Genomic DNA, 13,276 nt, shown 5'->3' with positions numbered 1-13,276 from the left:
TGTGATTGAGACTCTGGACATTCCTAAACTGTACCCTATCCCACTACCATCAACACACACACACACACACACACACACACACACACACACACACACACACACACACACACACACACACACACACACACACACACACACACACACACACACACACACACACACACACACACACACACACACACACACACACACACACACACACACACACACACACACACACACACACCCCTGCAGCCCCCTGCAACCCCTCCCAAACAACATAGCCAATGCCAAAATAGCTGACTAGGAGTAGATCATTTCCTACACGCATGCATGCCTTACAGCTTGGGCAAATAAATATTTTCCAACATAAGCCAAACCCCAGGAAACAACCCAGGTCCAGGCAGTGTGGATTCACAGTGACTACTGGAATGATGCTAAGGACAGGTCATTAAAGTCAGGACTGGATACCTTGCTATTTCTATCTGTTTCCCTGCTCTGAGCTACCATCGAAGCCAGGACAGAGGAACACTACACACGGATAGGCCCCCCATCAGAGGAAGAAATCCCAAATAGGTCCTTCTGGGAAGAATATTGGAAAATTTCCAGGAGATTGAGGGAACTCTTACCCATGAAGAGACTACCATAGTAGTGGGATTAATTTAGCACATTCCCCCCCCCCAAAAAAAACCCTTTTATTGTGTCAGGTGCTGGTAGCTCACATCTGTAATCCTAGCTACTCAGGAAGCAGACACATCAGGATCACAGTTAGAAGTCAGCCTGGGCAGGAAAATTCATGAGACTCTTATCCCCAATTAATCAGTAAAATGTTGGAAGTGGGGCTGTGGCTCAAGTAGTAGAACACCAAGACTTGAGCAAAAAACATAAGGGACCCAGGCTCTGAGTTTGAACCCCAGTATCAGCACACACACAAAAAGGAATGGAAGAAAGGAAGGAAGAAAGGGAAGGAAGGAAGGAAGGGGAAGGGGAAGGGAGGAAAGGAGGGAGAGAGGAAAAAATAAAACAACTATCATTGCACATGAAATCCACAGCCTGTTGTTTTCAAGCTCTTCAGCTACTCTTCTGACCTCTCAAGCTGATGTTTGTGTTCTCACTTCCCTAGAGTGAGCAATTGTACTTTAGACTGATTCAACCTTAAAGTGACCCCAATTCTAACTAAGACACACCATCCATTTCCTTTTCCTGCTCTTCTCTTTTTGCATTGAGTACCTGTTTTTCTCCCTGTACCATTCACACATGGAAAAGACAAAAATTCCTGCCTGCAAGCCCACAGCCTGATGGAGAAACACTCAGATCCCCAGGCAATTTGCAAGAGTGGATCCTAAGAGACTGAGAAGTCTATCCAAAGTGTTTCTCTCAAAAGACAAGTCTTTAGCCAGGCAGGGTGGCACATGCATGCAATCCCAGCTACTCAGGAAGAGACAGGAAGATGTTGAGCTCCAAGCCATAGTGAGACTGTAACTCAAAAAGAGAGTGACTGAAGTCATGGCTCAAGAGGTACAGCACTGACCTAAAAAGGGTGAGACCCTTGGTTCCAGCCCCAGTATGAAGTTAAAAAGGTAGATTCTTCCCCTGACCCAAGTCTTCCCCCAACATATGGCTTCTGTTCATCCCTCGTAATTATTGAATATGAATTAAATTCTTCACATCACCTCGTACATTACTGAACATAGCACCTGGGAAAGTCTTGACCTGCCAAATTTCTCTTCAAGCTGCAACCAGAGTGGAATTTACAACACATCACACAGCTATCCCCCCCCCTTCTGTGTCTGTTTCTAAATTTTTCTCTATGCCAGTCCAGGGGCTTGAACTCAGGGCCTAAGTGCTGTCCTTGAGCTTTTTTTCAGTAGGCTAGTATTCTGCCATTTAAACCACAGCTCTACTTCTGGATTTCTAGGTGCTTATTACACAAAATCTTTTTTTGCCAGTCCTGGGGCTTGAAATCAGGGCCTAGGCACTGTCCTTGAGCTTCTCTGTGCTGAAGGCTGGCGCTCTACTACTTGAGCTACAACGCCACTTCTGGCTTTTTCTGTGTATGTGGTACTGGAGAATGGAACCCAGGGCTTCCTCGTGCTAGGCAAGCACTCTACCATTAAGCCACATTCCCAGCCCTCTGTGCTTAATTAGAATTAAGAGTCTCACTAACTTTCCTGCCTAGGCTAGCTTCAAACTGCAATCCTCAGATCTCTGCCTCCTGAGTTGCTAGGATTACAAATGTGAGCTACCAGCACCCAGCTGCATGTCTATAATTTAAGCACTCAAAAGGCTGATAATAGCAGTAAGTTCAAGGCCAGCCTAGACTACATAGCAAGACTTTCTTTTAAAGAGAGAGAGAGAAACACACACAGAGAGAGAGAGAGAGAGAGAGAGAGAGAGAGAGAGAGAGAGAGAGAGAGAGAGAGAGAGAGAGAGAGAGAGAAATGAAGTGAAATAAAATAAAAGGAGATAGAGAAAGAAAGGAGAATCCTTAATGGCCAAATGACCCCACACTTGCTCCAGAACGTACAATACCTAACTGAGTCCTGGGAATTTCTATTATTATGACTGGATCTCCACCCTCACAGGGAAAGACATAGACAAAAGTTTGTGGGGTACTAAATGTGTCTGTCCTGGACACTAGGTCAGAGTAGTGGCACTGCTGCTACCTGGGACACTTGAGCAGCTTGACTCTTGTCCTATGTTGTGTCATTTACTGTGTTTCAGGGTTTGCAGTTTTGTTCTGATTTTCCATCCAGGCAATAAATCTTCTCTCAAATGTGTTAAATAGGCTGTGTATACATACATGTGGTGGCAGTGGTGGTCAGAGGTGGAACCTAGGGTCTCATACAAGCCAACACTCACTCTATCACTGAGCTTACACCTCCAACTCCAAGAGTGACTATTAAATGTTTGTTAAGCACGGCTACTTAAGTTTTCTTCTTCCCCAGCCATTCTATGGTTCCACAGAAAGAATGGATTCTTCGTAGCAGGGCTTTAAGCAGCAGTGGAGTTAACCTGGTTGAAGAGGAAGGCAGAGGACCAGTCAGGCGCCACCTGGTGGTCAGAGTTGAGCTTGGCAGATTTTTCAGAACCAGGAGCAAAGAGACCTCTGGCTCTTTTCATGTTTCTCGTAACTCTGTGAGGAGAGTCCCATAGGACACCAACCTGAAAGTGTGCCACCCTGTAAGAACTGGGTAATAAAAGACAATGGACCAGGAGGAAAAAGTATGCTGGAGGAAAGCCCAGGCAAGCTCACTCATAGCAGCCAGTCATGAGGTGTCCAGGCATGGCCTGGGCTTGAAGTGAAGGAAGAGAGGGGAAACTCACAAGTATTCCGCCATTCTGTAGGCTGGATGTCTGAGCGAGGTTTGCCCACTCTTGAGAGACAGTGTGGCCAGAAGAAGGGACTCCACATTTCCTCAGAACTTTCTGCGATGACCTACAGATCCCACAGGGATCAGTTTGAGTGATATCATCATGGATCTTCACCAGACTTGACTGGTTTTATTATTGATTGGTTTTGTGATTATCAGTGTGAAGCTATATTGACAGATACTAAGAAAATGTACCTCTTCTGTTAAAACCTGCTCTTCAAATATACTCATCCAGGGCTGGAGGCATGACCCGAATGAGTGTAAATCTCCGTACCCCCAGAAAAAGTGACATGGCTAACACAGCCCTTGGAGGAGTGTCCCCTGAACTGAGCATAGAGTTTATAGACAAGTAGGCCAGGATTGTAATAAGGGATTGGGGAAGCTGTAAAGTTGGATTCAGAGGCAGAACCCTGGAAACCAGTTCCTATCCTTGTTTTAGACATTCCAGTTTGCTATTAAGAAGTCTTATAGATAGACAGAAGCATGTGGAGAAGCCACTTAGAGACAAAGCCAAGCTTTCTGCTAGTCCTGTTCTGGTTCCTGTGTGTGTGTGTGTGTGTGTGTGTGTGTGTGTGTGTGTGTGTGTGTGTGTGTGTGTGTGTGTGTGTGTGCGTGTGCGTGTGCATGTGCGTGTGTGTGTGTGTGTGCACTGTAGTCATAGGGTTTGAACTCTGGGCCTGGGTGCAGTCCTTGAGCTTTTTTGCTCAAGTCTAGCCCTCTACTACTTTTAGCCACAGTGCCATGTCCAGCTTTTGGGTAGTTAATTGGAAATAAGAGTTTCACGGGGCTGGGAAGGTGGCTTAGTGGTAGAACACTTGCCTTGCATGCATGAGGCCCTGGGTTCGATTCCTCAGCACCACATAAGCAAAAAGAAAAAAAGCCAGAAGTGGCACTGTGGCTCAAGTGGTAGAGCACTAGCCTTGAGCTGAAGAGCTGAGGGACTGCACCCAGGCCCAGAGTTCAGGCCCCATGACTGGACCCAAAAAAAACAAACAAAAAAAGAGTTTCACAGACTTTCCTGCCCTAATCTTCAAAAGATCCTCAGAATTCAGCCTCCTGAGTAGCTAAGATTAGAAGTGTGAACCACCAGCACCTGGCCAGTTCTGAATCTTAAGTAGCAAAGTCCAGGAATGAAGATGTAATAGACTTGATGACTTCCAAGTTTGTATGTTTTTATAATAGCGAGTTTTTGAATGAAGAAATCCCTCTTTCTCATTTTGAACTGATTTTAAATCTACCCCCTCTTAAACTTTTCCTATTTCCTTTTAGATTCCGCCTCTCTTTGCCAGAGTCCAATCGCAGTGATATTAAGGTAGGAATCAGGAGTTCTTGGGTTCCCTGGCTTGGCCAGAATGAGAACTGGCTTTCATGGCAGCGTGGGCACATCAGTTCTATCTCTGGTTCCTTGATTTCTCCCTGGCTCTAGGTTTTCACATTGAAATTCTTCCTGTAGCTACTCATCTACGGAGTCCATAAACTCTCAAGTGTCTTATATTTATACAATAAGGCTTTTTAAAAAGAACTCAAAAGAAATTAAAACATTATGTGGCACTGGAAAAACAGGCATTCTTAACCAAATAATCATTTGATTATTCTAGATCCAATAATCATCTAGAGTTCAACTTAAGAGACACACTCTCAAAGGAAGAGGCTCTATGAAAATTAGCAATCCATGGCTAGAGTTGTCCTTCAAATGCTTCCTGGCCATCTTCCGAAATTAGATCTATATGGATACTTTTATGGAGTGTGTGGAGGGGGACTAGCCTGTCGAGCTGTTACTTGGGAGTGAGAACCCCCAAGACTTTTCCAGAAGCAACAGTCAAATCACTGTTTGTTGTTTTTTTAATTTAATTTTATTGTCAAGGCATTTTTTTTCACATGTGATCCTATCAGAGAGAAGCTTAATGTGTAGATTTTAGCGCCAGGGTCGTAAATGGAACTGGGTCTAGTTCATGCTCAGCTATGTAAATGTCTGAGGGGGTGGTTGGTTTTGTTTGTTTGTGATCCTAGGCTTGAACTCAGGGTCTGGGTGTTGTCCCTGAGCTTTTGTACTCAAGGCTAGTGCTCTACCACTAGAGCCACAGCTCTACTTCTACAGCTTCTATTTTCCTCAGACTTTCCAGCTAATCCTCAGATCTCAGCTTCCTGAGTAGCGAGGATTACAGGTGTGAGCCACTGGCACCCAGCTGTAAATATTAGTTTTGAGTGTTATTCATTCAGTGATGGGCACTTATTGATCCTGGTCCTGTTCTAGAAAGAAAATACCTATGCTTATGGCACATATATTCTGGGACACTGGTTCTCAACTAGGGTTCTCTCAGGGACCTCTGGCAACATCTGAAGATATCACTACCTGGGGTGGGAAGAGGGATGGTACGAGATCAGGGGTGCTGTCAAACATCCTACAGTATACAAGTGGCCCCCCTCCCCCACAAAAAATTATCTAAGCCAAAATGTCAATAGTGCCACAATTTGGAAACCTGTCCTAGAATGTGTGAGTATGCACAGATGAGAGTCAGAATACAAAAGTATAATGAATATACTGAAAAACACCATAGAGAAAAACCAGTGTGAGCAGGCATGGAGCTGGAGATTAGAACTTCTGGGTTGTTGGAAGGATTCTTAAAATGATGCAGAGACAGAATTGACTTAGCATCTTAATTGCTTTCATAACTGTAATATTATTTCAGTGAATCGTATAATAACACACTAGTCTCATATGTAAACTCTGGGTCCAAACATTAGGAGTGAGTCCTACTTACTGGCTGCTAGGTTTGAGGCAAGTCATTTAATACTCACAGAGACGTTCGTGGGAGATAGTAGGTACTGAATGAATCATGCTATGCTCAGGCGAGACCTGGGAATAACAGGATTACATGCAGGGAAGAAATTAGCCAAGAACTCAGAGTTTAGCAAGAAGGAACTAGATAGTTGTTTGCTTGCTTGTTTGTTTACTTTTAGAGGAGAGCCCTGATTTTTAGTTTGGGAAGATTAAGAGTCAGGAGCAATACTGTCCATAAGCTGGAAACTAAGTTGTATCTTTCATACCATACATGGAGATCTCAAGTATCAATACTGATGCCAGGCATGGTGGTGCATGCCTGTAACCCCAGTAAACTGCTTAGTATCAGCCACACAATATGCTAATATGGCATGGGGGGAGATGGAAATGGTTTATAACAGGAATTTTACATAATATTACTTTGTCTAATTTTAAGAACCATCTTATGAGAAGATGATGATGATGACTCTATTCATTTATATCTTGCTACTGTTATTTTCATTTTACAGTTGAGGAAACTGAAGCACAGAGAGGTGAAATAACTTTTCCAACACCACATACTAAATGGTAAAAACAAGATGGACCTAGACAGTCTGACTTCAAAGCCATACTTCCTAAACTGCAAAGAAGTTCATATTGCTAAGCATAAAGGATGACCAGAAAGTATTCATAGAGGCATAGTTTAAGGGGTAGAGCATCTGCTTAGCAAGCACAAAACCTTGAGTTCAAATCCCAGTGTCACCAAAAACATTTTTTTAAGTTAGTAGGGGCTAGGAATGTGGCTCAGTGGTAGAGTACTTGCCTAGCATGCATGAAGCCCCAGGTACGATTCCTCAGTACCACATACACAGAAAATGCTAGAAGTGGTGCTGTGGCTCAAGTGGTAGAGTGCTAGCCTTAAGCTGAAGAGTTCAGTTCAGGGACAGCGCCCAGGCCCAAAGTTCAAGCCCTAGGACTGATAAAAAAAAAAAAAAAAAGTTAATAGTCACTGAATACTGAGCATTGGCTTGCTTAGGCTATCCAACTACCATTGTTTATTGAAGATAAATTGGGGCCAAGAACTGGCGACTCATACCTGTAATCCTAGCTACTCAGAGGCTGAGATCTCAGGATCATGGTTCGAAGCTGGCTGGGGCAGGGAAATCTGTGAGAATCTTTATCTCCAATTAACCAGCAAAATGTGGGAGGTGGAGCTGTGGCTCAACTGGCAGGGTGCCAGCCTTAAGCAAAAAAGCTCAGGGAGAACATGAAGCCCTGAGTTCAAGCCCCAGAACTGAACCAAAACTTTGAAAATAAATAAAGTGATCTGCCAACACAGTTCACTTAAGAATGTAATGTAATGCAAAGGAATTCCTATGGTTGAGGGGCCCAGTAAATAAAGGGACGGCTATGAATGGGCAAATCCATTAATGCTCGCTCTATTGCCTTGCCTGGTGGATAGATAAGCTACTCCATTTATAGCCACCATGTCACCATTTGGTCCCTGTGCTCTTCCTGCCAGTCACCTAAATAGCTTTGCTTTCAAAGCTAAAGTGCCCGTGGGCAAGGAGGGATATGGCAAATTTGGTTTCCTGAACCCTTCTGGGGAAACTGTCTCCATCCAGGTAAGTTCATGCCACATCAGGTAGGCATGGTGCTTTCAGATTGCCTTGATTCAACAACTGAACCCTTCCTCTTTCTTTTCAGGTCTTGAGGTTCGAGAATATTCTGTCCTCCATCCTTCACTTTGGAGTCCTCCCGCTGGCCAACAGTAAGGGATCCTTAGGGAACCATAGGACTCCCCACGTTAGCTAGACATGGGAATTGTTTGAGATGCCCCCACTCCACGTATCCACACAAGTCTCCTCCTAGAGTGCAATCAGGCCAGAGCCAGAAATGTACAGTGTGTCCTGTCAATGATAGGTTTGCAAACTTAGTGATTCTGGATAGAAGTGTTGTGAGCAATGCTGTTTGTGAAGTTGGTTAAAACAACTCATGATGACTGCTTTAGGAGATGCAGCTATTTTCCTTCAACAGAAGAGTCTCAAGGTCACCCAGACATGAGATGCCTCCTCCCAGCAAGGACCCTGCGAGCTTGTATGCAAGGACAATGGTCCACACCTTACAGTTTACTGAACTATAACCCTCAGTCTCTCCCTGTATCATAGTTATTCTCAAACTACAGCATCTGGCTGAGTGCCTGTATTCTGTCTACTCAAGAGGCAGAGATCTGAGGACTACAGTTTAAAGCCAGTCCAGGCAAGAAAGACTTTGAGACTCTTATCTCCAATAAACTACCCAAAAAGGCCAGAAGTGGAGCTGTAGCTCCAGTGGTAGAGTGCTAGCCTTGAGCAAAAGAAGCTCAGAAACAGTACCCAAGCTCTGAGTTCAAGTGCCAGGACTGTAAAAGACAAAAACAAAACAAAACACACACACACACTTTTTAAAGTTATTATTTCATGCTTTATTTTATGTATAAAATAAGTAAGATAATCAGATTCCTAAAGAGAACATATTAGTATCAATTTTTAACAAAATCTTCAGGTTTTTAACATCAGGTATCCAAAACAGACAACACAAATTCATTTAGTTCTGTTCTCACAACTTTAAAATTACCCAGATGAAATCTACACAAAGTTATATAGGCTAGGAGCTGGTGGCTCACACCTATAATCCTCTCTACTCAGGAGGTTTAGATATGAGGATTGCCAGCTGGGGCAGTCAAGTCTGAGACACTCTTATTTCCACTTCACCAGCAAAAAGGCAAGGATTGGAGGCATGGCTCAAGTAGACCATCAGCCCTGAGTGGAAAAAGTCAAGCAAGCCTGAGCTCAAGCCCCAGTACCAGCACACACATATTCTCCAGAACAGACACCAAAATGTTAGCAAACAGCAAAATGGACAGGAGTTTTCTGATATCCAAATGCATATAATTGCAAATACTCTTTTACTAAATGCAGACGAATTAATAACTTGTCTAGAAAAAATTCTCTGACATTTTCATGTCAGAGAATGCAAATAGAACCAAGAGGAATAAAAAGATAAATGACTGAAAAGATGTTTTCTTTTCTAGAGTCTCTAAATATTTGTGCACATGCCCAATTTTCTTACACCTTTTTCTATATTTTAGCAAGACTACAGCAAGGTTTTCCTCTTCCCAACCCTTACAATATCTCGTTCATCAATTCAGATATTGAAGTTCTCGAGGTAAGATTTTTAAGTTTCCTTATAATTGGCTCATTTCTTTTTGTAAGACTTTTTCTTTCTCTTGTGCTTTGTCTTTTTTTTTTTTTTTTTTTTTTGTCAGTCGTGGGCCTGAACTCTGGGCCTGGGTGCTGTCCCTCAGTTCTTCAGCTCAAGGCTAGTGTTCAACCACTTGAGCCACAAGGCCACTTCTGGCTTTTTCTGTTTGTGTGGTGTTGAGGAACCGAACCCAGGGCCTCATGCATGCAAGGCAAGCATGCTACCACTGAGCCACCTTCCCAGCCCTTTCTTTTCCCAGCCCAGGGAATTTTATAAACAAATTATGTATAGCTCTCAAAGATTACATTTAACAATGAAAGGAAAAGTCAGGCCAAGTCTAATTTCATTTAGCAGCCAAATTGCTCTGGTGGCGAGAAACTTTTTCAAGAAAATAATCTTTAATGTGCTTTATTTGTTCCATAAGACAAGCCCATAAGGGTGGAATTTTGAATCCCATTTTATAGATGAGGGAAATAAGACACTGAGGGGTAAAGTGGCTTAAGTAACTGACAAAGCAACCAGCTGGGATCAGGCTGGCTCTGTTTGTTGAGTTCTCTGTCAGGGGACTTTCCCCCACAAAAAATTGACTCTCCTCTAGAATCAGGGATCCACTGAAAACTGTATCCTAGCTAATCATTGTTAACACACTTAATAATGCCTTTCCCCTCTTCTCTTTCGGTATTGTTTTGTCTGGGGAGATATAAATAAGTTTCAAAAAGCATTTCCATCAAGCCCTGGTGGCTCTCATCTGTAATCCTAGATACTCAAGAGGCTGAGATTTGAAATGCCAGTTTGAAGCTAGCCTGGGCAGGAAATTCTGTAAGACTTGTATCCCAATTAACCAGCAAAAAACTGGATGTGAAGGTTTGTCTCAAGTAGTTGAGAGCCCACCTTGATTGACAAAGTTAAGGGACAGTAGCCAGGCCCTAAATTCAAGCTCTAGTACTAGCACAAAGAAAAAAACCACCTTCCATCTATATGATACGCCATACTTCTCTCATACCCCTGCCTCTTTGTACTTGGGCCCCCAATGACTAAATCACCCCTGGTGATATCATTCAAAATGGTCTCTTCCTACAGCTAGGCCCTCACAAGCAGGGGAGGGGGTGTTGGGGAAAGCTTGCTGCTTTAGGGTTTGATGAAGAACACCCCCCCCCCCAGTCCTCAGGCAAACCCAGACATGCTCCTCATTGAATGTTATCTCTCCTCATCATTGAATCTTTTGCAGGATTTCCTTTTGATTTCCACCGACCTGAGACATGAAACATTCTCAAAGCAACAGCCAAGTTTCCATAACTGGGGAGGTCTGAACCTCATAAATGGACCCTGGAGGGAGACGCCAACCCCTTGATTGCCTGCTCACAAATAAACAGATTGTGGAGAGAGAGGGAGAGGCTCAGGCCCTGGATCGCCAGTTTTTAATCCATCTCAGGGAGTAAATAAATGGTCCTTCATCCCACAGCAGTGACTATGGGAAGAAGACTGTGCACACTGGAATCTTTAAGCCCTAGTGAATTGCTTAGGCAGGAAGCTTTCTTTCAATGGTTGTAAGAGGCCTAGAGTGAGGCAGACCACGGGGTTAAAGGGCTGAATAGGGGAATAGTAGAAAATGGAGTGAATGTGAAGGGGTGGGGGGAGGGCAGGGAGTATGCATATCTTGAATGCCTGTGTTTTTCAGATTCTGGGATACAAGGAAGGTGTGTATTTCTGACCAGGGGAGTAAGAAACTTTTTAAGTCTCTCTTTGTGTGGGTCATTTTCTGTCGTGAGAGCCCTTCAACTCTCTAAGGGGATTTCCCCTGCCTGTGTATTGGATTGTATGTTTTATATTCACTGTTACTGTCCCATGTTTCATTAAAATTGTTTTCTATCAATGGCAGTTGTTTTTTTCCAGAGATTTCCTGCCCTGAATTGATCTTAACAAAACAGGATAAAAAAAAGAAAATTTTACCTCTTTAACCTTTATGAATAGGAAGGTGGCACTGATATCAAGGATTGATCTAAAAGGGAAATTCCAGGCCTCAGAGGCGTGGCTCAAGTGGTAAAGTGCCAGCCAAGAAAGCTTGAGGCCCTGAGTTTAAACCCTGCTACTGGCAAATATAAACAAACAAACAAACACAATTAATTAAAAGGGAATCCCAGGGCTCTTAAATCTTTCCTGAGGTGCTGGGGGTTATGATTCAGGGGATACAGCATCTGAGCACCAAACTCTGGATTCAATCCCCCTAATACCATGAGAGAGAGAGAGAGAAAGAGACAGAGACAGAGCAGAGAGAGTGTGCTTTCCTGCAGCCACACTGTACCATTTGTTTAAGTTTTAGGATATGTTTCCCGGTGGATTCAATGAATTAGCAATGCAGAGTTCTAAACCTAGGCCATTTGTAGTTGAGAATCATATTAATATCAATTAATATTAAACAATGGTGTGAAAGTGGGGCAGAGTAGGAAAATTTGTGTTGATGTATAGGGAATGAAGAGAAATCATCCCCTGAGCTCCTCTATTTCCAGGCTAGTGGAATTTACAGAGTGCTTACCCTGGGCCAAACCCTAGGCTAGTTACTCCTCCACAGTCACTGTATTTCACCTCCACAACTCTGTGAAGAATGAGCCCATTTCACAGATGACACAGAGGTTATGAGGGAATCATTATAAAGAACTAGTAAATGGTGCTGGCATGGATTGAATCCAAGCATTTCTGATTGGTAGGTAGGTAACTGAAACAAGCATAAAGTAGGCACTAGAAACAGATTGCCTAAAATTTATCACAACAAACAAGAGATCATAGTGAAATAAGGAGCCTGGGTCTAAGTAACATGGACTTGTTCTCACAGCCATCCTGGTGCCTTGCTGAGTGGAAAGGGCTTTCCACCCACCTCTGAAAAGCCTAGAGGTGAGAGGGGCCATTCATTGAATTGCAGCTGTTATGCTGCAATTAGCCTTAGGAGAGCTTTTGCTACAGAGAATGCTCATCCTTGGTTATCTCCCTAAATAGTTTGATTCACTTGCCTCTAAGTATCTCCCTGTATGGAAAATTTGAGGCTTACACCCCCCCCCCGCCACACACACACACACACACACACACACACACACACACACACACACACACACACACACACACACACACACACACACACACACACACACACACACACACACACACACACACACACACACACACACACACACACACACTATGGAAAGTTTAAGCTGGCCCCAGAGCTACTTCCCTAGATGGAAAGTTCTGCCAGTACTTGGGCATTCTATGTAGTCTGTTTCTGTTGGATTTAGATTTCCATGTGATTTTTGTGTTTAAAGGCTTTGTGCAAGCTCAGTACTAGGCTGTAGGTCTTTGAGACAGGAGTTCACCAGCAGCCGCCAGCTCTCCAATAAAGACTCCCAATTCAGCCTCTCAAAATGTGGCTGATTGAATTCCTGTACAACAATAGGCAGAGCACAGTGGCTAAGGCCTACAATCTTAGCTACTTGGGAAGCAGAGATGAGAGAATAGAAGCTTAAATCCAGCCTAGGACTGTATCTATACAATGGCGGTGGGCAACAACTTGCATAAAGCAAGACCCCCACCTTGAAAATAGTTGATATATAATCCCTCTGTACAGTTTTTTCACAATAAAAAAAGAAAATAGTTGATATAAAAAGGAGCTGAACATGTGGCTCAAATGGTAGAGCATCTGCCTACCAAACTCTATGTCTTGAATTCAAAGATCATCCTCCTAGTAGTTAAAAAAATAAAAAAGGCATTATCATTGAGCCCTCAAGGCTGGACCAGAAGTCCCCGGTGATCTAAAAAACTGTGGTTTACTCATCTTTGCAGTTCACTTCTGGCCATAATAGGTGCCCCCTCCAAGTATTTCTAGGAATAAATAATATTATTGTGTTTTATTATTCTTTGGGACATTTTT

The 13,276-nt window shown here is 43.3% G+C and overlaps 1 protein-coding gene across 1 annotated transcript in view; it reads left to right on the top strand.

The window, feature by feature from the left end:
* The window catches only part of Bpifc (BPI fold containing family C), a 30,813-nt gene extending 19,849 nt beyond the window's left edge, over nucleotides 1–10,964 (top strand). Inside the window, exons 13-16 of the mRNA XM_070014380.1 lie at nucleotides 4,623–4,665; nucleotides 7,822–7,885; nucleotides 9,245–9,321; nucleotides 10,586–10,964. Of these exons, the coding sequence (XP_069870481.1) occupies nucleotides 4,623–4,665; nucleotides 7,822–7,885; nucleotides 9,245–9,321; nucleotides 10,586–10,708 (307 nt within the window). The 3' untranslated portion in view covers nucleotides 10,709–10,964. The remainder of the gene's footprint in view (nucleotides 1–4,622; nucleotides 4,666–7,821; nucleotides 7,886–9,244; nucleotides 9,322–10,585) is intronic.
* The last annotated feature ends 2,312 nt before the right edge of the window (nucleotides 10,965–13,276 follow it).

The sequence above is a fragment of the Dipodomys merriami genome, unplaced genomic scaffold (genome assembly GCF_024711535.1).
Source record: "Dipodomys merriami isolate MVZ:Mamm:240054 unplaced genomic scaffold, mDipMer1.0.p SCAF_97, whole genome shotgun sequence".
Lineage (NCBI taxonomy): Eukaryota > Metazoa > Chordata > Mammalia > Rodentia > Heteromyidae > Dipodomys > Dipodomys merriami.
The sequence above is the reverse complement of the archived record's forward strand: the minus strand, read 5'-3'. Positions and strand labels throughout refer to the sequence as shown.